We start from the raw sequence: 23,201 nt of genomic DNA, 5'->3' as shown, positions 1-23,201 counted from the left end.
CATCTGTATTTGTGGGTGAGTAAGCATGCAGGCAGTAACTGTGAATGCTCTGTGGCTATAGCCACAGTAAGTTATTTTTTACCTCAGTGGCCAGCAGGACTGAGTGGCAAGAGAGCAAACCAATTCTTCAGCGTGCATGAGTGCTGAATAACCTGTTCTTAGAATAATAGCTGTGCATACATTTGCATTCCACTAACTCTTTGTATGCAGAAGCTGCTCTGTATGAAACAGAACATACAAACCTCCTGTTGCCCTAATTCCACACCCCACTCTCATTTTCTGTCCCTCTGGACTGGGGCCTCACAAGCCCTTTTGAAGTGTCTACAGCTTGTGCTCTCTGGACCCAGCAGCTCTTCCCCCTCCCATTCTCCCTCTCCTAGGAATCTTCAGTTCCCTAACTTCCCTGAAGTCACTGTACCTTAAGCCTTGTTCACACATATCTTTGGGATTCTTTTTTACCTGTCTGTTTCTTCTCAAGTGTCATCCCAGGCAGGCTGGCCTGTCCATCTCTCCCAATCCATTGCTTAAATGAGCATTTGCTGCAGACAAAGACTAAAATAAACTGCAAATCTCTTCATATTTATGGAAGTATAAAGTTTATGTGGTTCTTTATTACCCATAAATATAAATACTTGGAGATACTTTTCAGCAACTGACTCTTGCTAAAAATCCTTGACAATCAAAGTAATTGGAGACTGCAGTGAAAGCATGAAATTGAACCCTCCATTCTCATGGCTTTCTATTCAAGGTTTTTTCCTCAGGTACAGATGAATGCCAGTTTTGGATAAAATACCACTGAATCCTCATTGGCCTCCCACAGACTTGAGACTGGAAGAGAGCCGTGTTCCTCTGGCTCTATGAACATGCAGCACAGACAAGCTCTGCTGTAAGTAAACAAGACATTATGCATAACACAGCAGGCAAACTGCCTCTACTGTCAGCTAACCCTCTTGACGGATACGGAACAGCAGCCGAGGAAGTGGATCCCGGCCGCTGGCCCCAGCGTATCCCGACCCTTGGCTCTCCGAGTTCCGGCCCCGTGATTTCCCCACTGGTGGGGCCGCGGCTCTGCATCTATGGGACAGGAGGGCCGAGGCTCCCGGGCGCGGGGGACGGGATGGTGCAAAGGTGAGGGGGCAAAAGGGAGAGGGGCTGGGGTGGACGCCGCGGGGGTTCCCATGGCAGCAGCAGGGTGAGCAGCCTGCAGCCCCCACCGGAGAGAGGGGCGCACCGACGGGGGACTGAAGTGGCCGTGCAGCCGCGGAGCACTGCGTGTTCTCCCGGCCTCCCGGCAGCTCCGGGCCTCTGGAAACGCCCCTCCGGCCGGTGCCCGCCCGGCTCCGAGGGGTTCAGCCGGTGGAGGTCCCGCTGTCCAGCGGCGCCGGCCACCCGGGGCAGCCCTGGGCCGACGGAACCCAGACGGAGCCGGGCTCCGCGGTGCGACACCCACCGCAGAAATGCGCGGAGGTGCCGGGCACGGAGCGGACTGCGGTGTTCGTGGGGCTGACCGGAATCAGCCCCGTGCCAGCATCCCGTGGGGCTCACCCTGTGCGAGAGGCTAGATAACCCTCTCTGTGTGCTGTGGCTCTTCACAGAGAGAGGAGGCTGCCCTGTGCCTCCAGCGGAATGAGCTCAGTAGGAGGGACTCGCCCTCGCTTGGGCGCCTCATCCGCTGCTATTTGCTTGCCAAGTTGGATGCGGGACGCGGCAGTGGGAGGTTGGTGAGTTCTTCCCGCCTCCAGACCAAGACCGCTGGCGCCTGGAAGGGAGATGGGAAGACTCTGAAAAGCTATCACTGTGGGATAAGGCTGGATGTTCCTCAGGAGAAGTTTATGGCTCTGCAACAGACAACTTGTCTTATTTGTCTATGCCATATTTAGGCATCAGATCAACCTCAGACTTCTCATATTTATTTGTTCATGCTTGCTTTTTTTCTTTTTCAGTGTTTTTCGTGTGTCAGAAACTATCTTGCTATTAGGTTAAGGGCTGGATGAGGTAATGAAAATGAAGAGTAATTCAGAGTTCACGTTAGCTAACTTGCTTCATGATGACACTAAATGCCGCACAGTTCCTATTCTCCAGCTCTGCTCCCAGCTGGCTCTCCACAGAGAGTGTTTGTTTTGGGAACAGTATCATGGGTCCTGGGCTCCGCCCCCCGTCAGCTGCTTGTGGTTTCGTTTCGGTTTTGGTTGTAATTCCTGATGTTTCTCTTTTCAGGTCTGTTCTCAAATACCCGGTTATGGCAAGGTGTTGCTGGAGTCCTTGCTGCTGTCATTTTGATTTTGTGTATTCAGTTTGGTAAGCGTGTAAATCATTTAAAAGAAAACACAATTAGCCTTAGAAATTACTAGAGTTTTAGGTTTCCAGAGCCTCAAAAGGTTTATTCAGAGCTTGTCTCATCTCAAACTTAAATAGATGTCTTGTGATAGACTGTTTAAAATTGTGGGCAGGTGCAACCCTTGCAAAAACTATAGTTGTCAGAAATATGTAAGCTGTAGAAGAGCCCTCGGAGGGTACGTTTCTGTCACTTTCTTGGATACTTCTACCAGCTCGCCTCTGATCATCACTTTAAAGGTATGTCAGCAACCATAGGGGTGCAGGAGGCAGGGTATATAACTAGTTTGCAGTAATTGTTTCGGTTGGGCAGAAGTAATAATGCTACAATTAGACTTGGATGATTCTAGATGATGCAGTTAGAAACCACTGCATCAGAAACCTTTTCCAGTTGTAAGAAATAAGTAGACTGGTTTATGTCTTTTTGCAGTAAACCGTTCTTCAGATTTTCCCATGTGCCCTTCCCTGGAACTCTGTCCATCAGATTGGCTGTATTTCCAGAGAAAATGTTACTACATCTCTGAAAGTGAAGCCAGCTGGAACTCCAGTCAGAGCTTTTGCTCTTTGCACAATGCTTCCCTCCTGGTGATAGAAAATCATCAGGAACTGGTAAGGAAACAAAAGGGGGAATAGGAGGGAGAGTCATGATTTCACCCTGTCTCACTTCTAGGAGTTGCACAATGAACCAGTGTTTCTTCCAGCCTCTTAGGATGAACAGTTTGAGGGCTGATGCAGAGACCGTGACAAGTCACAACATGCAGAAAGCTGCGTGCCTCCTTTCCCTGCACACAGCAAACATCAGGTTTTATCAGCTGATGTTTTAGAACATGCCTGAGGGTTAATGCCTGAGTTAAATTTGGGGCTGCTCACAGCTATAAGTACTCACATTGAAGGCAATTATCAGGGTAAACATTGTTGGGTGTCATTTATCTTAATTAGGTAACTCTTCTTTCTTAGCTAGATAGATTAATGACAGCTGAGTTGGTAATTATGTTAGCCTTGACCTTTGGAATTAGGAAATAGTTACCACAGCTTGGAGCATCTGTTCCTGTGTTATACTGCCATATTAGGAAAGATTTCACCCAGCACAAAGACCTAAGAGAATGTATTCTTTCATATCTGTTACAGACCTTGATATTTTCAAGCAGCCTCTCCTTAGGTCAGTCAGGCCTATCACAGACAGTAGTGTAAAGAGCATATTGGGTGCAGATGTCAGTTCTGTTGCACACACTGGAGCAAGGATCTTCCTTAACTCATCTCTATGATGTCTTCCACAAAGCTAGCTGATAATGAAAACTCAATATGATGAAGACATGTCAGCAATGGAGAAATGCATTAGCTGCAAAGGTGTTCATTGTTCTTTGAAAGCTTTCTTGTGGAGAGACACTAAAATGATGCATTTGCAGTTCCACAGGGGTTCTGAATATTCAGAAGCATATTGCGTCCTCATAGCTGGCATTTCTGTCACTACAGTATCTCAGTGCTGCAGGGATCCTGTCTCAATTCATTTGATATCTGATCAGTTGTAAGTTAGAATCACAGAATAGTTAGGGTTGGAAAGGACCTTAAGGTCATCAAGTTCCAACCCCCCTGCCATGGGCAGGGACACCTCACACTAAACCATGCCACCCAAGGCTCTGTCCAACCTAGCCTTGAACACTGCCAGGGATGGAGCATTCACAACTTCCCTGGGCAACCCATTCCAGTGCCTCACCACCCTTACAATAAAGAACTTTTTCTTTATATCCAATCTAAACTTCCCCTGTATAAGTTTTAACCCGTTACCCCTTGTCCTCCTGGCCCTCCTCTGGACTTGTTCTAACAGTTCCATGTTCTTTTTATGTTGAGGGCACCAGAACTGCACACAATACTCCAAGTGAGGTCTCACGAGAGCAGAGTAGAGGGGCAGGATCACCTCCTTTGACCTGCTGGTCACGCTCCTTTTGATGCAGCCCAGGATACTGTTGCTTTCTTGGCTGCAAGCGCACACTGAAGCTGACCCATGTTAAGTTTCTCATTGGCCAAAAGTTCTTTCATTCCTGTGCATCACGCAAGATCCAGACACCACAGTACCTTGTAGATTTTATTTTTATTGTTTCTTCCGGGAGAAAGGCAGGATCACTGTTTTGCTTTTGAGCCCTGGGTCAAAGACTCTGTTTTGATAACTGCACTGAACATGCAAAACTATTCTCATACGGGTTTATTTCTACAGAGTTTTATGATGAAGATAACAAAGCAAGACCCCTGGATTGGACTCTATAAAAGATATGAAGAGTTCTTTTGGGTAGATGGGAAAGCATTAGACACTACACTGTAAGTCGATGTTGAGGGGTGTTGCTGGTGGTACTAGATTATAGGGGAGTAAGGAAGGATAACTAAATCCTTGAAAGAAAAATCTAGTGATGTTGAAGGGATGACTATGCAGAGAACGTGGAATACAATCAAGATTTCACTTTACATTGTTAAAGCTATACCAAATGAGAGTTAGAAGCTAAATTTGTGATGCCAGGTTCAGAAGCAGCATGGGATGGGAGCTCGTGGTACGGGAGAGTATAGCAAAGTGGAAGTTAAACAAAGGAACCACCAAGACAGCAAAGTGATGAGGAGGAGGAATTACAGTAATACAAATTCCTCATTACGGAGTATATTTTGCAAAAGTGCAAACCTACATGCAACCTGTATGAGGTTTATAGCTAATTATTTGGGAGGCTTTTAAGGTGTTTTCCTGTTTCCTATAGGATGTGTCTACAGAAAAGGCTGCTGGAGGGAAAGGTGAAGCTGTGAATTTATGTTGCATGAGCTGCTGTGTGGTCATGGCCCTGTCTCCTGTTCCACCAATGGCAGGTGTGGGGAGGTTTGCTCCTCCTCCCAGTGGCTCTCCCATCTTCTCAGAGGTTGCTGCTTCTTGTCCTGGGCGGCTGCTGGCAGGGGATGGTACAATTACCCGTAGCAGTAATAAGCATTGAGATTTCAAAAGCCTGAAATTAACTTAAGAAGTGGAAAATTTAAATACTTTTAAGTCTGTGACATGACTAGTGGTGTGTGACTGTATTCAGTCCATTTCCAAGACTTGAGGGCTTGATCTGATAGAGACCTTACACATTTAATGTGAGATGTGAGCAACACCTAGGCATCTCAAGTTGAATATTGTAGCCTTTCCTACTCTTGCTTATCCCCTGCCTGTGATACAAACATCCACTGAAGCTTTCATTTTCAGTGAAGTTCACATTCTTAGACTTCTGCTTCTGTGCTTGCCTCAGAATGCCCCTTCCATCTTTAGAAAGGCAAACATTTTAATGTCTAAGCTCAGTTGCTGCTGCTGTCATGTTAACACTGGTGGGGCTTGTCCCTTGGCTTTTCCAGAGACCACAGTAGTTTGGTTGCCCTATTCACAGAACACTGTCACACTTAGTTTGAGAACAGAGTTGGTGAAGAAGACCCTTACCCTTATACAGGGACACCTACAGTGTGGAAATTGAAGTTTGCTTCCTGTTTTCCATTGCCCTCTCAAACATAGTACAATATTCAGTTCTGAGGAAGAGGGAAATGAGAGAGGCATTTGTTTCCCAGCTTCCGTTGGAATGTTTTAGCTGTATAAAAGGATGTGGAAGTCAAAGGTGGAGCCAGTCTTGACAGCACAGCATCCTTGAGAAGGGCAAATCTGAATTCCAGTCTCCACAATATGGGCATATTTGACATTAAGTGACCACTAGACAAGATGGGGGAGTACTGCAAGTCCTAGATTTTGTATTCTGGTGGCCAGGCCCCATTAATAAAGATGATCTTAGTGGTGTTCTCTTCAATGCACAAGCTACCATCCTGTGATGCCTTGACTATGATAAATCGGGCTTTGCACAAAGACAGCCTGTGATCCCGAAGTTCTCTTTGCTTTATTGCATTATTTGACTGTGAGTGTCGAAGTAATTGTCTTTCATTCTCTCATACAGGATTGAAGTAAAAGGCTCTGGAAACTGTGCCTATCTCGAATCCAAAGGAGTCTCAGCCTCTGGATGTTATTTAACCAGGAAGTGGGTCTGTAGTTTGAATATTGGCTTAGCAAGATAAAGGTGGATGAAGCCACCACACCTGATGATGCTCTGATATGATGTCTATGCAGACTATGTCTATACTCTGGGACCTGGGAACACAGCTCCTGCCTGGAGGTGAATGGCTTTTCTGGTAGTCAGAATTCTGCACCCATGGAGGAAGCCTCTGTTGTTTAAACATACCATTTGAAAGGCTTCAGCATCTTGATAAGCCATTTCCTCACCCCATTTTGCTAGCTACCACTCGTCCTGTAGGTGCCTTTTGATGTGTTATCAGTATTTCTTCCATTAACTGTTCTCTTGTAGGATCAGGAGCAACTGCTCTTTTCCTTTTTGGTGTGCAGTTGGAGATGTTTGTTCTGCTTTTTCCTTAGCCACCCTCTGTGTGCAGAGATGGGTTGTGAAGTGTGGGTCTGCCTGAAATTCTGCCAGTGCCTCTCAGATACAGGGTGATGCAGAAATGAGCACTGTTGGTTTGGACAGGAACATTGCAGATTCTGCTCTCCCAGTTTGATGAGGTGCACCTTGTGTAACTCTGCATTATGTTGTGTTTCTTGATGTTATTTTACATTAATCTTGCTAAATAAGCTTGACAGCATTATCATTGCGGTATTTATGTAGCTGCACTACACCTGATGTTCTTCCCACAGCAAAAGGCAAAGTCAGGATAGATAAGAGTATTCACCTGAGCATCTGCATGAGTGGGGGAAGGAGTTTGAGTTGAAACTAATAGTGAAGCTGCAGGCATTACTGTTGTAAAGTTAGCTATAGTCCTCAGTGCAAATAATGTGTAGGGAATAAGAGAATTAACAACAAAGGATGTACCTCCACAGCTTCCTCGTGGCCTGTGCCTCTCTGAGCATGAGGGTGGACAGTCTGTTTTCTGGAAGGACAGTCGGTGTTTTCTTCTGTGTGCATATCGTTTTCAGCAGCAACATCCCATGCTGTTGAATTGCTATGAGCCTTAAAGGAACTGAGGCATAATCCCGCTGAACTCTGTCCACTCATGTCTAGCAGGTAACCTGAAGATTTAAAGTGCCCTTTGACCCAGAGGAAGCAAAGCAGCTGGTTTTCCTGGAAGGACTACTCCTATCGGGTATCTAGAGAAGGAAGAATGGGAAATTCACGTGTAAAGCAGGGCAAAAGAGCTGAGTTGCTCGGCATAAAGTCTAGAAAATTGTTTTTCTTGTGATCTGGATGCTATGGAGAGTACTATGGGCTCTGTGGGACTTCTTGAAGGAGCAAGTGGAGCCATTTTTGGAGTAGCCACTAGAGTGCACTGTAGTTCCAGAGGAGGGAAGCTAGTTGTGTCTTCACCGTTACTGAGAATGTAAAACGACACGTTTGACAGCTTATTTGATGTGTGTTTGTTCGTTGGGTTTTCTTGTCCTATTTGTCATTATTTTTGCCTTCACTGTGTTTTTATGCAGATTTAATTTCTGTCTACTTTTGTTCAGCATCTTGTTAATGGTTTCATTATTTTCTGTGGCAATGGGACCTTTCTGTAACAGGACCATGCAGTATGGTTATTGTTAACAACTGACTTTACTATGGTTGTTTATATCTGAGCAGTAATTTTGCTGAACTGCCCTTTTTATAATTGCTTATGTTCTTTATAAGCACAGTAACGGGACTCTATGGTCTGAACAGCCTAATAATCTATGTGTTAATGTATATGTAAATAGTTGGGGAGGTGTTATTCTGCAGTCTTTTTAACTAGCTCTGAAGGATATGGTATGTGCCATAGTCCTGAAAACGTACTTACTAAATATCTTTACAGAGCCTCTGTATTACAGTGGTTTGTGTCTTAGTGTGATGCCATTAACAGTATTTTTTTAGCTCAGGTAGCACATGGGGAAAAGAAAATCACCAGACTAAAGCAAAAATGTTCAGGTTATGAATATGAAAAGATCTTCAATCATAATGTTGGCATTAACAGGAGACAAGACATTTCACCCAAAGAAGAGAGCATTTTACTTTCTAACACTTCTAACACGCTTTCATGTTTCAGAATGTGTCAGACTTTTAACAAAACCATGTAACTGAAATGCTGAAGTACTGCTGTGGAAACTGTGCTGAAATGTACATAGCGAAACACACGAAGTACAGTAACCTTAGAGGGAAACATGGAATTTTCCATGTTTGTTCTGTAAAGCTTTCGAAATATTTGCATTAGGGGCATATTGGAGGTACATTTCACAGAATCAGCGGAAATTGTAAGGGATAAGGAGTATTCATGTACTATGCTGTGTCTTAGCCTTTCTTAATGAACTGATTTACCTGAATGTTGCCTTTAACTACAAAATAACATCACTTTTGCATTTCTTTTCCGTCAGTGTCATCTATGGGTAGAGTCCAAAAAAAGGGAAATTTTTGTTCTTAAAAGAGGTTTTGGAGCAACTGTGAGCACACTAGCTTATAATAAAAGCTCTGTTGTAATCTTAAGGGGTGCAGTTGGCATCTTCTTCAAAGTCTGTCATGCTAGGAAATGAAGGGTCAAGAACTGATGATCTAACTTTACTCAGAGTAGGGCTTGATGAAGTACTTCAGTGGCCATTTCTTTTTTCTTAATTGGTAGAATTACTCAAGACTTAGTGACTGTTTTAAAATGTCAGTAAGAGCTTCTGAAGGCCCTGCAAAAACATGTTTAATTACGTTAGTAGCAGAGATTGCTCAAATACTAGACATTTCATGAATATTGTTAAAACCTAAACACCAAAACTGATTAGAGAGAAGGCAGCTTGGGAGTTTTAAGTTTTTCTTGTTAATTTAGCATGGCTCAAGACACATCTGCCATAAAAACAGCAATTCAGTGGTTGTCTCCAGTGCATGGTGAAGGATATGCTTTAAGTACCCTGAAGTTATATTTCCTCAGTTGGAATGTATCTATATAAAAATACATATAGACAGATATGTATACTGTAGATAGATAGCTATATCTATTAATTTCAGGCTCTTCCCCTGCCATTGCTTCTCTGTTTAGAATAAACAAACCACTCCTCTTCCCCAAACACACGCTGCACTGAATTTGGGGGATTTTTCACTGTTTTTTTTTAACATGAGAAAAACAGTTTTTCAAATGAGTCTTTAGCTGGTGATGCTGCATTCTGGAGGGAGTAATTCTGTGTTGTTTATTCATTTGAAAAGAAGTCAGCCACACTGAAGCTACTGTACTTTTCAATCTGTAGCCCAAAGTAATGAAGTCCCATTGTGCTGTGTCAGTGGAACACAGCAGGCTGTGTCATGTGCTTGATATCTCTTTCACTGAAGATCATAGAATCATAGAATAGTTAGGGTTGGAAAGGACCTTAAGATCATCTAGTTCCAACCCCCCTGCCATGGGCAGGGACACCTCACACTAAACCATGTCACCCAATGCTCTGTCCAACCTGGCCTTGAACACTGCCAGGGATGGAGAATTCACTACCTCCCTGGGCAACCCATTCCTGTGCCTCACCACCCTAACAGTAAAGAATTACTTCCTTATATCCAATCTAAACCTCACCTGTTTAAGTTTTAACCCGTTACCCCTTGTCCTATCACTACAGTCCCTAATGAATAGTCCCTCCCCAACATCCCTGTAGGCCCCCTTCATATACTGGAAGGCTGCTACGAGGTCTCCATGCAGCCTTCTCCAGGCTGAACAGCCCCAACTTTCTCAGCCTGTCTTCACATGGGAGGTGCTCCAGTCCCCTGATCATCCTCGTGGCCTCCTCTGGACTTGTTCCAACAGTTCCATGTCCTTTTTATGTTGAGGACACCAGAACTGCACACAATACTCCAAGTGAGGTCACTCCAAGTGCCTGGGATTGCTGCCACCCAGGTGTATGACCTTTCACTTGTCATGGTTAAACTTCATGAGGTTGGCATCAGCCCACCTCACAAGTGTGTCAAGGTCCCTCTGGATGGCATTCCTTCCTTCCAGCGTATCAACAGAACCACACAGCTTGGTGTCATCGGCAAACTTGCTAAGGGCACACTTAATTCCATTGTCCATGTCAGCGACAAAGATGTTAAACAAGACCAGTCCCAACACCGATCCCTGAGGGACACCACTCGTTACTGGTCTCCAGCTGGACATTGAACCATTGACCACAACTCTTTGCATTCAGCCATCCAGTCAGTTCTTTATCCACCGAGTGGTCCACCTATCAAATTGATGTCTCTCCAATTTAGAGACAAGGATGTCATGTGGGACAGTGTCGAATGCTTTGCACAAGTCCAGGTAGATCTCTTATGCCTTTTTAACTATCACACATACCTACTACCTTCCTAGCATCTCTGTCCTAGCACCTCTGTTAAGTGATGTGTGCAGATGGAGAGGTGTCAGTCTCTAGGTCTTACCATATTGCTCATTTTGTTCCATTGCTGCAGTCATTTGCATGCAAAAGCCACAGTACTTTCCACCAAGAGCTCATGTGCAAGCATATGTGTTGATTACTCATCACAAGTTGCTAGACATTAACAACATCCCTCCACAGGGACACTATACATCTAGTGCAGGTATGAGACAATGTGCCTGGGAGAGCTGCCTTTAATTGTGTGTATCATAACAAAGATGAGATAAATGCTTTAAATTTCAAAAGCTATGTTGGACTTGTTTCTCTCTCTCATTGCTAACAAAGACTCTAATTCCAGTCTGCACAGTTGGGGTAGAGTTGCACCTTGGATTTTAATGTTAGGTTTTGTTTTGTTCTGTTTCCTCCAAACACAACTAACCCCATATGGTTAAGGTAAAAAGTACATGAAATTATAGTAAAACTGGAAATTTAGACTCTCCCATTGACTGGCCCTGAAATTATTGCATAAATTCTATGAAATGAGTAAGAATTCAGCTTCTAATTTCCTGCACATCACAAGGTTCAGGTGCACAGTGCTCATCTTCACATGAGTACCTCTTCTCCCTTGCCTTTTCCTGTAGGCAACTGCTGCCAATGGCTGTCTGTGAGAAGGCTTAGCACCCCCAAATCCAGACATGCTGATGTGCAGTCCTGTTTCATGACCTTCACACAGGCACCTGGCAGCTTCCAAGTTCCCTGTTTGCATCCAAACAAAGTCTTAGGGATCACAGAACAGCAAAACACCGATTTCTGTGGAAGTCTCTTAAAATTATTTACATCACATGTTGTTTTGTCAGAAAAATGGGTCTTCTGAGAAAAAGCTCTGCCTGTTGTCTGATTGGGGGCTAGAACTAGAGGATTTTAAGGTCCTTTCCAACCCTAACTAGTATGTAATTCTATGATTTGGCTCAAAGCACCAACAAAGTTGCATTCTTCTTACAGATCCACTTCTTTAAAGTCTGGCAGTTATCTACTTGGATCATGTTTTTTCTTCTGTAAACAGCACAATTCTTGTCAGTCTCAATTCTATTTATAGCTTTCCTGGTGAGAGAACGAAAGGAATGAACTTGAATTATCAGCTTTACATTCAGTACTGAATAAAAATATTGATGATATTCTGAGGGGTTTGTGTGGCAGCCAGTCTGTAACCTACTGAAGCCCAGTTCCTCAACAGCCATGCATAGGTGGGATGAGCACCCACAGCAGAGATGACTGCAGGTTGCTGAGGGACGTATGCTCAGGAATATTAATGTAAGAAGGATAAAGAAAGGCTCCACATGCAGCCATGGTGATGAACTGTAATGGTAAGAGATCTACTGCACAGATCCTAGCACTCATGCTATGTGGCTGGCATCACTTTCAACAGAGGTGGTCAGTATGTGGTCTGTAAAGTCAGTGAGTCTGTTGATAACTATATCAGTGGGAGAAATGTGTGTTAATGTCCCTCTACATTCATACATACATAAATTGTGACTGTGGTTGGTCTTGCAGGCAGAAAACAGATCTGTTTCCAAAGATGCCCAGCAGGAACCAGACAAGCTGGAACTGGCTGTGAAATAGACCCTGAATAGGTGCGTGATGCTGTAGGACTAGATCTGTGCTTTGGGAAATTAGCTTGGATTCAGTGTTGAACTTCCATGCAAAGTACTATACTTTTGCTGTTGCAAAGACAGCACACACACACAAATCATGACCTGTTTTCTTTTACTCCAGGATCTTCAGCTGAGCTCCACTGTTTCTTCATTTCTGCAGTCTTCAAGCCAATCCAGATATATTTGGTATCTTTCTCTTTCTTGTCTATGAATTCCTGTGGAACAAGCAGAAGCATGTTACCCAACAACAGAGCATTTCTGCTGTGCCCAAGTCACTATCCTGTCTCATGCACAGCTTTTCATGTAGTCTTTCACATGGAGAGCAACGGCAAGAATCTAGCTGTGGCAAAGCAGCCCATTACAATGGCTCATATGCATGTGACCAGCCACAGTTTTAATTCCAGTTGGTGCTCAGGTTTACTAGCTTCAAAAAAACTCTCAATGATGCTCTTCACCCTGATGCGCCAGCTTGCAAAGCCTGGGCTTTAGGGTGAGACCTGTTCCTCAGGGAAGTCCTTCTCAGAAGAGCCATTCAGCTACTTTTCTCAAAGGAAAATGAGAAAGAGGTCTGTCTGTTTGAATTCTTATTTAGTGGTTGAATCAGACCTCTTTTCCCAGAGCCAAGTAATGGAAATGGGTGGGAATTCCCCACCATTTCCTCCTCCTGGTCAAAAGTACTCTGGTTTCTACACTTGCATCTCTTGTGCCTTTTCTCTTTAGCTCTACTCTCTTGACACTCTCAAAACAAGCTCCTGTCTGTGGAGAGTCAGATGCTTTGCACTTGATGGGGCTCTTACTTGCATGTACACCTGACATTTGGGCTATGTTTATTTGGTGAAATGTTTGTCTAAGGCAGATACCCATTGCACAGTTATAGGGCTGCTGAAAGACTCACCATTTCAATTTCATCTTCAATAACAAGAAGTTGGGATTTCCTGGCCAGACAGTTTTTCTGGCTGTCATCCCAGCTTACAGCCTCCTCGGAGAAGTAGTAACATCTGCTCCTGTGCAGTTGCCACCCAGGAGGACACAGCTCACATGTTCTTCCTGTGAGTGGAGAAAGGGAACAGTTAACTCACAGAGTGACTTGTTCCATTTGCCATGTAGCATTTTATGTTCATGTGCCTGGGTGGCCTGAAAACATCCTGTCCCCACTCCCAAGCCTGTGTTCACTGGGTGTGGAGAGAGATCTGAAGGCTCCAGTGCCATTCCTCTGCTCAAACTCCCACTCCCTTGCCGTGGTGCTACACACTTCTGCACTCCCACTGCATATCACTGGGCTCTCCACCTCCCTGGGCACCTGCCTGGTGGAGAGCATCAGCAGGAAGTACCTAGAAGGCTGACAAGACACTTTTCATCTCCCCACATGCAGTCCCTGTGAGGAGGCACTGTGTGATGGGATGTGATGTGGAGTGTGTGGATTTGACCAGAAAGCACAGGTGCTTATCCAAACTGTGTCCATGGAGCTGGAGAAGGGACTGTGTTACAGAAGTGAAACACTGCTGTTCCCAGGTCTACTTCCCATTTCACACAGAGCATGTGGAAGGAACATCCCCCATATGTCCTTTAATGTTTACAAGCAACGCAGTTACAATGAGTTCTTAGAAAAGGATTAGTATTTGATAACAAATAATAGATCCACAATAGAAAGACCACAAATTCTTCCCCTGCCTGATCCTTGCAAAAGGATAGGAAATTACCTCCCACTTATTGCAAACAATTATTGTCTGGAATGATGGGAGGATCTACAAGATATGGCATTTCTGACAGAAGCTCTTGGCAGAATTTAAATGTAAAGAAAGTACTGGAAACTATTTATACCAAAAGAGGAGCAAAACTATTGTCATAAACTTTTAGTTCAGATCTTGTCATCACTTCTGTGCAGGCATGCCATGTTCCCTGGGTAGAACCAGTGGGTCGCCAAAAACTGCAATGTCAGAGAAATAGGAGCAGAGACAACAGAACTGTACACCCAACACATCCTCTGTGCTGGGAAAGGACTAACTTTCCTCACCCTGTCCATCTTCACACAGTTCCTCCATGAGCCATTTCAGGAGCACTGCCAAGACAGTCTTCTCTGAGGAAGTGTAATTGCTCCTGCTGGTTACACCAATATGGGACAAACGTTCTGATTTGCCTGCTCTGCACTTCAAAACTTGAACAAAAAAAAAGAGATTATGGTTAACAACAGGGTCAAGGAAATTTAGTCTTATACTGTGTGAATATGAGGATATGTGTATGTACATATACACTGGGGGGTAACACACTCAGTTATGAGCATACTCAGTGTGTGTATACTGTGCATACTGCCATACCCTGGCAAAGGGTGTAGCTGCTGAATAATATGGACAGTATAGAAAAAGAAAGTAAGTTTGTCATTCCATAAAGAATACACAATATTTTGGTGAGATTTTAGGGATAGTTGGAAGGAATGTGTTTTCTGAAGTTTTTCCAAACACTTTTCTCTTATGAGATGAATATCTCTCTGGAACAGTTCTTGTACAGCGGGAGCATGTTGTGAATTATATTACTAGTACCAGAGAAGTCTGATTAAATTAAACTATCTGAAGTCTGGTTTTTATTTCATTTGTTCAAACCTACAAAGAAATTAAGCAAAATGGTCTCAAAGTAGCATGGATGCAAGTTTTAACTTCTAAGTCAGGAAGTGCAAATGTTTTGATTGTCATAATGATTTGAAACCTTCTACACTTTTCAGCATCACTGATGACAAGGTAGACTACAGCAACTCCACCTCAGCTGCACTGTATATGTTAAATGACAGGTAGCAAATATAAAGCCACATTTATTTTCCTGTATTTGCGTATAACTTGACACCCTTCATGCAATACTAAGGGAATTTCTCTTTTGGTATGACTCTGCCTTTGAGGTTTCACCATGTCTACAATGAAGAGACAAAGGATTTACTCACATTGCTTGGCTAGTACGGCTATGACACCTAGCAGGACAAGCACAAGGGCTCCCAGGACCAGTGCCACATAGAACCAGGCTGAGCACCTGTGTCGCCAGCCTGGAGAAAGGTGGGAAGAAAAGCGGCTTTAGGTCTTTGCACTATTAACACTGCCTTTATCTATGTGAGTTTCTTACGTGGAAGCAACAGAGAGATCAGTCTGCCATTTGCAACCATGCAGGGACATTTTACTCATTAAGAATTTGCATCCATTTTACATACATGCAAGTAAAACTGAGAGATCATTTGGTCAGATAGAGCAAGTGATTTTCAATCAATCACTCTATTAAGAATTCACTCTCTCTCCTCTGAGTTAATTTTCTCAGGCATTGCCTTCTGCCACCCACCCACTCAACCACACCTGGCAAGACCCTGCAGCACAGTTCAGTGAAAGTATCAGGGATAGTCTATGGTACCTTGCTTCTGTCTGGCTGCACTCTCTTATGTTAACATGCCTGAAAGCTAACTTACACTGTGCTATGATACCATAGCACAGTGAAGTACATCTGATAAGCATCTCTCCAGCTGTTTGACGCTCATCAGCTTGTGAGAGTGAATCACTCAGGAAGAGGCAGAACCTGAGGAAATTTGGGGTCAAGGTGCTATTTCCACAAGCCACAGAGTTGCACTTTCATAAGTGCTGTTTTCCTGACCTTGCCTGTATGAGATAGGTAGGCAACTCCCCCACTCTCTGGCTGCCTATGTTTTTTAATCTTCCCTTGCAGCTTTCTGGAGGCCTGACCTCGCCTGGAACATGTCCTTCAATACAGGGAGGCTGGCAGTCCATCAGCACACTAACTGCACACGGAGGGCTGGGTATTACACTGCTTCCAAAGCCAAAGGTGTCCCTGTTACTGTTCCTGCAGAGAAACTTTACAGCAGGCTTCCTAAAATCTGTGGAATTTTACTTTCCTTTGCTAAATTGTCAATGTAGGACACAAAGGCATTTTTAAAAATTATTTTTAAAATCTCTTTCAATATTACTTTTACAGGGAAAAAGTAATATCTGAGAACCTAGGAAAAGAAAAAAGAAACCTTATTAAGTGATAAATCGGTTATTTTTTGAGAGATTGTATGTGAAGACTCTTTGATAATAACTTTTGCTGTTGGGTAATAGGAAAGATTACATCTATAGTTAGTAACCAAAGACCAAACAAAATAGCACACTACCAGAAGCGGAAGTCTCTGATCTGCTGCTCCTTTTGGGTTTTGGCTTCATGCGCAGTTCAGCATACGTGATCATGTTTCCTGTTAAGGAGTAGGGAAATGCTGACATTTGTGGTTGTACAAGCCATTAACTGGAGAAACAGTAAAGAATTACACAGAAGACCTAGTCTGCATAAAAGGGGGCATGTGTTTCCATAGCTGCTAGTTCAGCTTTTTCTTTTAAGAAACATCAGTTGAGATGACAACTGATCATTTCCTGCTGCTGCCAGGAAGTAACTAAAAGCCTCCTCCGTAATCTTTGCTTGAACTACTTGTGTCCTGTATGGCTGGACCAGGAGGCAGACAGACAGACTAAAAGATGGGGAAGACCTAGGTACTATCCATCACAAATATTCCATTGTTGCTAAGCCACCTCAGGAGATATCATAGGGACTTAACAGCCATGACCCCTTTGTGGACCAGGGAGATCCCAAAGGGTAAACTGCCACTCAGATAAATGTTTCTGCAGCAAGGTGACTCTTGGTGGCATTCCTGACTTGTGAGTGTTTATGCCGGGATATTATGTGATGCCTGTAATAGCAGAGGAAGGGATTTGGTGGTTGAAGATATCCATTTCCAGGTGCGCATTGCCAAAGCAACAACAAAAAAAGCTATTAAAACAGCATGGTATGAGTTAGATTCTTTCTGAAAACATTTAAAATTCTGTTCTATTGGGGTATTTTGTAGAGCTACTGCCTGCTTCTATGGATGGTATTTGGACCTTTGGTAAACTGATCTTGATTTCATAAATGGTGAGATTTTACCGATCTGAATCAAGAATAAGCTTCATGCTACAGTCTTAGTTTGTGATCACTGGGGCTTTTAAAATGAAGCAAGCAATTTGTGTTGTATAAAATCTCACTGATCAGGGAAAAGCTTGGAAGAAGAGGGTCTTACTATGCTAAACGACATAGGTTTTGATATGAGAATTATTGAAGTGTGTTGAGGTTTTGCAGTAAGAAAAATACTGAGGACCTGAGGCAAATAAGATTTATTCATACAGGTAAGTTGTTCTGTGCTTTTAGAGAACCTGACCTAGTACACTTTGCTGCTTGCTTTATTGCAATTTATTAGTTCAATGAATTGCAGAAAATGTGTAAGTTCTATTTAACTGCATGGATAAGTAACTGCTCTCTAAAGAAATGCTTATAAAAGTTTTTCTTCTTAGAGTGTATTTTTCAAGCAACAGTCAGGACTTTCAAACTTTTCAGTGCACGAGCCTTATAAATGGAGACACTTCTTCTAAGATACATACTTTAGAAAATCTGCTCTTTTACTAAGTATTTTCTCTCTCAAATAAAGATCCATTCCTTTAAAGAATATCTCTCAGACTGTATGAAAAAGAAATTATTATCCACATGAGCTGAATACTGAAAAAAATGGATTACTTCTATCATGGTGTGTATTGGCACATGGCCATCTGAATGCGAAGTCTTCAGAAGGCAGCATTTTAAAAATACCACATAAACTTAATTTAATCGGATGCTTACGCTCCCTTACCTAATTTAGCAACAATTAGCCCTGGTATTTGGTGGAGATCTCTATCACTTACTTATACCAAAATTTCATTTTATTTCTATATGCAAATTGTCAAGTGCAGAAAGACATCTCTATTTACTGGAAGGTTCTATGCGGTGAACGTGCAGATAGGGAGTGCTTCTTGCAGGTCAGTCACTCAGAAGTGTCAGGCTTTACAGACACAAGGCTCTTGGGTTTCACTGGACAGCAGGTTGAGTGTGAGCCCACAATGCACCCTCATCATTACAGATTGTGCAAGTCACCAGCGGGGCTGAGTTAAGGACCTCTGGCTTGCAAAGGAGGAGAAGTTCCTGTGCTGCTCCACTTTCTCCTGCAGCAGCCACACCTGGAACATCGTGTCCAGATGCAGTCCACTCCGTTCAGGGGGAACCTGGGGTAAGCTGGAGAGGGTCCAGCAGAGAGTGGGCCTGGTCTAGGCCTGGATGGGCTGAGAACGGTATGGAGGGGAGCAAGAAGCTAAGGGGAGAACTAATAGCAGCCTACAACTATTCGTGGGCTAGTTTGAGAATGGAGTTGAACTCTTCTTGGTTTGTTTTTCTGCTGGAGGAAGGTCTTATAGGTAATCATTTATGAATCATAATCAAGTAACTCTCAAATTATTCTTGAGTAAACTAGGAACTTGAGTCTTTCCTTAGAAGATGATTCCCAGGCTGTAATTAACTTTGTTTGCATTTTTGTAACACCTTTCTACTTTTCAACATCTGTTTTGAAGCACTTGCTAGCCCACCAAAGCATGTTCACAGATAGTACCATATACTAACTCCTCCTCAACCTGCTTTAGTAGAGCACCCAAAAATCTCCTTGTCCTTGTAATTCGGAGCACCTGACTCACAGCTGAAGTCCAACTGGTTGCGCAACAACCTGGTATAGATCTTCTCATTGGAACAGGATCACAACAAATCCATTTTTACCCCTTTTCTGGGTGCAGCCTCCCAGACTTGGAGCTGCAGACATTTTTTATTGCTACATTGTGTTAAACATTATTTAACACAGTTTTCCCACTCCATAGATTTCAATGAGCGAGCTTTCCTTGGCATTATATTGCGAACCTATGCATGTTTTGCAATTATGCCACCAGTGATTTTTATATCTTTTTCTGTATCCTCACAAAACCTGAGAATCTTAAAGGTCCTGTCCAACCTAGTTGATTCTAAGATTCCATGAAAATACATTGAATAGATTTTGAGATAAGAACAGTATTTGGCAGAACTCCAAGAAACTCTATAACTTGACCAAACCAAATCCCTTTTGCATGGATAAGGAAAAACAGAAAATACAATCTATAAAGAGACTTTTATTCACAAATCCAAATTTTACATATTTAAAACACCTACTCAACTACTAGAAACCTTGGCAGAAATTCAGGTTCCCTCATGTTTACCTTTCATGGGTACCAGATCTTGACAGAAGCTATATGTTAGCAAGGTAAATTACCTATGCTCCCCACTCATAGTTTTTGGTATCTACTCCAGTATGCAATTTACAGCCTAACAGTCTAAAACTTGCACAAAATGCAGCCAGGAGGAGGTGGGCATGTTCTGCTTTCCAATAGCCTTGTGATTTAAAGTCTTGCCTAAAGTCTGGGAACCTGCTACTGAGAGCATTCACCTGCAGAATTTGCAGTGGTGATTAAATCCAGCCCACCCTCCTCCATGGTGACAGTTTTACCCCTATGCTGTGCTTTCCCTCATGCTCATCTTGAAGTCACTTCTCTTCTTTGCAAGAAAGTCAGACATCCCTGGCCAAGAGCAATACTGGCAAAAAACCTGGCAAAGGGAGGGATGTGGGTATGAGCCATTCTCCAGCACTCATTTCAATGTGTCATAGAGACAGTGCCAAAGGGAGAGCTTGTGATGCTTGCCACAGCTCCCACCTTGGAGCTGAGAATCCTCACTTTGAGAATCAGATTCAAATTCCTGCTCCAAAAGAGGAAGCATTAGGACCTCTTCATGAACAGTGGGACATGCTGTAAGTGTGCTTGGCACGTGGATGCTGTTCTGTCTGAAGCAGCTTTGAGCTCAGTCAATGTAGGAGAGAGCTTCTTCTAGCCTGTAGGGAAGGATCTAACTTCGAGAAATGGTTGACCAAGCAGCACCTTCTGACATTGCTCTATCCTATTATGCAGCCACTTTGGGCAGTTCATTGTTCACCATGCTAGGATCCCAGACTCTCCTCCATTAGCATTAGGGCATCTCAGGAAGTCATCACTATGCAGTGGGGAATCTTAACACTAACCACTACTGTACTTACACTGATCTTAAGTCTGTTTTATGAATATTGCTTAACATGTCCATCACATTTCAGGATTGTTTCCTGAATTATATACCAAGTATTTAAAAAATTACAGAACTTTTTCTGTAGAAAAAATCCATTTTCTCCCTTTCTTCCTGAAAGTTACTCTTCTCTTTTACAAGGATTTCTTGTAATAAAAGAATACTCACCACCTGGATGACTAGGTGTGAATTTCAGTCAAAGTTTTAAAACATCAAGGAACTGGAATTGCTCATTTGCATTTTTAAAGCATGATAATATGGCTCAAGAACTTGTCTGTTTTAATAGTGATAAAAGTCATGTTAATATATGTTAATGATGAAGACAGAGGAAGAATTGTCATCAGGGAGGTATTTCTAGCATGTTCTATGCTTATATGAGGTCCAGTATTGCTTAATACTATTTGGTGCTTTTTCCATTTGTGTCAAAGTAGAAAAATAATTGCTAATAAAGTCCAAAATAACGGGAAGGTTAACAAACAATAAAGAAGAAGACAGCCATAATCATAGCCCTGTAAGTTCAAGCCCCGTCAAACAAACTGTGTTTTAGTATAAGTAGACAAAGGTGGGGAGAGAGAAAGGGCAAGAAGACACCAGGCATTATAAACAGTGGAGAAAGGATTATTTAAGATATTTTTGTCTCTGTGTAACTGAGACAGCATAACTGAGACTTGTGGAAATAAGGGGTGCATCTCTAGTGCCCATATTTTGGTAGGAGATGGAAACACTGGAGAATGACCAGAAAAACTTCAGAAAGCTAGAATGAAAGACTTGAAAGCAAAAGGACACTGAGAAATTACTTTATTACTGTGGCCAGTAACTTCATGTGAGAATATACTGAGTGCCAAAAGCTATCTGACAAAGTCTTAACAAGAACTATCTAGATGTTAATGAGAACTTGAATTGGAAATTAAAGCCTAGCCTATTTAAATTGAAGCTCTCCTTCAGACAGCATGACCAAGGGACATATTTTGATGTCTTCAAATCAAGATTTGATGTCTTCTTAGAAACTGGGTGAAATTCTAGGCAAGCCCTCTGTGGTTTGTGTTGTACAGGTTACGGGAGTACAAACAACATCCATGGATGCATAAACATACAGTCTAAGGCAGTACTTTACGTTAGGTATATAATTAAGTGAACTTTTATTTTTTAGATACACATCTTGTAAAAATATAATTTCCCTCCTCTCCCCCCTGGAAGAATCATATGGAATCATATTCTATGGTAGAATCATAGAATCATTGAATAGTTAGGATTGGAAAGGACCTTAAGATCATCTAGTTTCAACCTCTTGCCATGGGCAGGGACACCTTGAACTAAAAAGTACATGCATTCAGAACACCATCATCACTATTAATCTACATTGTAAGTAGAACATCTTCTAAAAACACTCATCACACAATATTGTTTCTTTATGTAATTAAATGCTCATAGTGAGAAGCTGTTATTCATATTAGCTGTGATCCAGAATTTTGACAAAATGCTTTAATGAATGAATTTTTTTTTTTCCAAGTAGTGGAAATCTTAGCTCTTAAAAAAAAAAGTAGTTTTTTACACCATCTCTTTTCCCTGAATATTGACTTAATCCTTTGTGTTTTTTTACAAATATATGACGGGATCACAGACTGATAATGTGGTTTTAGGAAAACCACTACTGGAAAATTAAAGAGGAAAACCAGGAGGGTTTTAGGAATCATTCAGTACTTCCTTCAGTGATAGTGACTGCACTTTCAACTGCCACTAGCTTTCTGATTTACTAGATAATTTACTACTCCTTTTCCATGAAGACATCATAAAATTCATAGATCTGATTTAAAAAGAAAAACAGAACAAAAAAAAAGGAGAGAGATTATGCTCATTATTAAGAAATCTCCAGTTTTTATTTTGCATACTGTTACTTAAAATAATGTCCATAACCAAGACACTACTCTGTAGTGATACTGACTGAGGAGTAGCTTTGCGAGTTGGTATCTCATGAGTATCTCTTCCACCACTTGCGAATTTTCACCCCTTTGCATGCAGCATTTTATAGCATTCTTCTAATATTATCCAGAGATAATTTTAAAAATTAAAAAGAGAAAAAGAGAGAGCACTTGAGAGAAGACAGCATGTGCACAAGAGCTGATTAGGTATTTTACCTGGAACTGATGTCTGAGAAGGAACATGTGGTCTTTCCCTCGGTAGCATTGCCACGTCTGCGTATGTGATATCACCTGCCATTGATGAGTAAGTCCCTCAGTCTTATGGAAAGAGCTGGTTTAATATAGTAGGTTGCATCCTGTATTAGCTTTGCCTGCCTCCAGAAGTATGCAGACACTGTACTATGGCTTTGAGGAAGGCTGAGAAACAGATAAAAGGAAGGAAGTTACACCTTTCAACACACTTTCAAAGGGTATTGACACCATTCTGTCTCTTTTGTGATTTCTTGCCTTTCAGAATACAGGAGAAATTGAAGATTAAAAAACAATATTTTTATTAATATAAAAAAAATCTTTTTGGCCAAAGCAGAGCCAAGTTTCTAAGGAATATCAAAACCCAGACTTACACAGGTACAAAAGCTTTGCTGGTTCTTACAGGAACAGCTGAAGCAGTACAATCTGTGCTGTGGATGTATTATGCTTGTGTGCATGATCTTATGTAGCCTATTCACCTAAAAGGAAGATAAACTAGATATATATCAGTACAAGATGTTTTGGGGTTAATGTAACTGCAACCATGGTTAAAGCTACAAAAATGTAACTCAAATTCATACCTGCTCTATCCAATAAGTGCTATAATGGTTTAACAACTGAATCTGGATTATATTTATGATGCACAAAATTTAATTTAAAATCAAATTAAAACTAATTTTGTTTCAATACTTCAGTGTAAGAGTAGTTACAACCAGACTAGAGCTGCTCTTCCCA

At 42.2% G+C, this 23,201-nt stretch overlaps 2 protein-coding genes across 4 annotated transcripts; one reads left to right on the top strand and one right to left on the bottom strand.

The window, feature by feature from the left end:
* The first annotated feature begins 967 nt into the window (after positions 1–967).
* Positions 968–15,100, top strand: LOC115946333 (C-type lectin domain family 2 member L-like). 3 transcript variants are annotated; one of them, XR_004549644.1, is made up of 6 exons: positions 968–1,128; positions 2,218–2,298; positions 2,765–2,943; positions 12,212–12,291; positions 12,434–12,498; positions 15,029–15,100. XR_004549644.1 is itself a non-coding variant. In XM_031048007.2 (5 exons), the coding sequence occupies exons 1-4, from the start codon at positions 1,077–1,079 to the stop codon at positions 12,278–12,280; spliced, it is 381 nt and encodes a 126-aa protein (XP_030903867.1). In that variant the 5' UTR covers positions 968–1,076; the 3' UTR covers positions 12,281–12,291; positions 12,434–12,716. The 3 variants fall into 3 exon arrangements, 2 of the variants coding, with proteins under 2 accessions (XP_030903867.1, XP_030903866.1); XM_031048007.2 differs by lacking the exon at positions 15,029–15,100 and having other exon boundaries at positions 12,434–12,716; XM_031048006.2 differs by lacking the exons at positions 12,212–12,291; positions 12,434–12,498; positions 15,029–15,100 and adding exons at positions 4,547–4,647; positions 6,282–7,160.
* LOC106023441 (killer cell lectin-like receptor subfamily F member 1) lies at positions 11,629–22,561 on the bottom strand. Its single transcript, XM_034063192.1, has 8 exons — positions 22,434–22,561; positions 16,451–16,528; positions 15,242–15,340; positions 14,327–14,467; positions 13,208–13,359; positions 12,415–12,527; positions 11,870–11,872; positions 11,629–11,761 (listed from the first exon to the last, which is right to left on the bottom strand). Exons 1-8 carry the CDS (start codon positions 22,513–22,515, stop codon positions 11,629–11,631), a joined length of 801 nt encoding a protein of 266 aa, XP_033919083.1. The 5' UTR covers positions 22,516–22,561.
* Positions 22,562–23,201: the final 640 nt, after the last annotated feature.

Source organism: Melopsittacus undulatus, chromosome 5, assembly GCF_012275295.1.
Source record: "Melopsittacus undulatus isolate bMelUnd1 chromosome 5, bMelUnd1.mat.Z, whole genome shotgun sequence".
In the NCBI taxonomy this organism is placed as follows: Eukaryota; Metazoa; Chordata; class Aves; order Psittaciformes; family Psittaculidae; genus Melopsittacus; species Melopsittacus undulatus.
The sequence above is the reverse complement of the archived record's forward strand: the minus strand, read 5'-3'. Positions and strand labels throughout refer to the sequence as shown.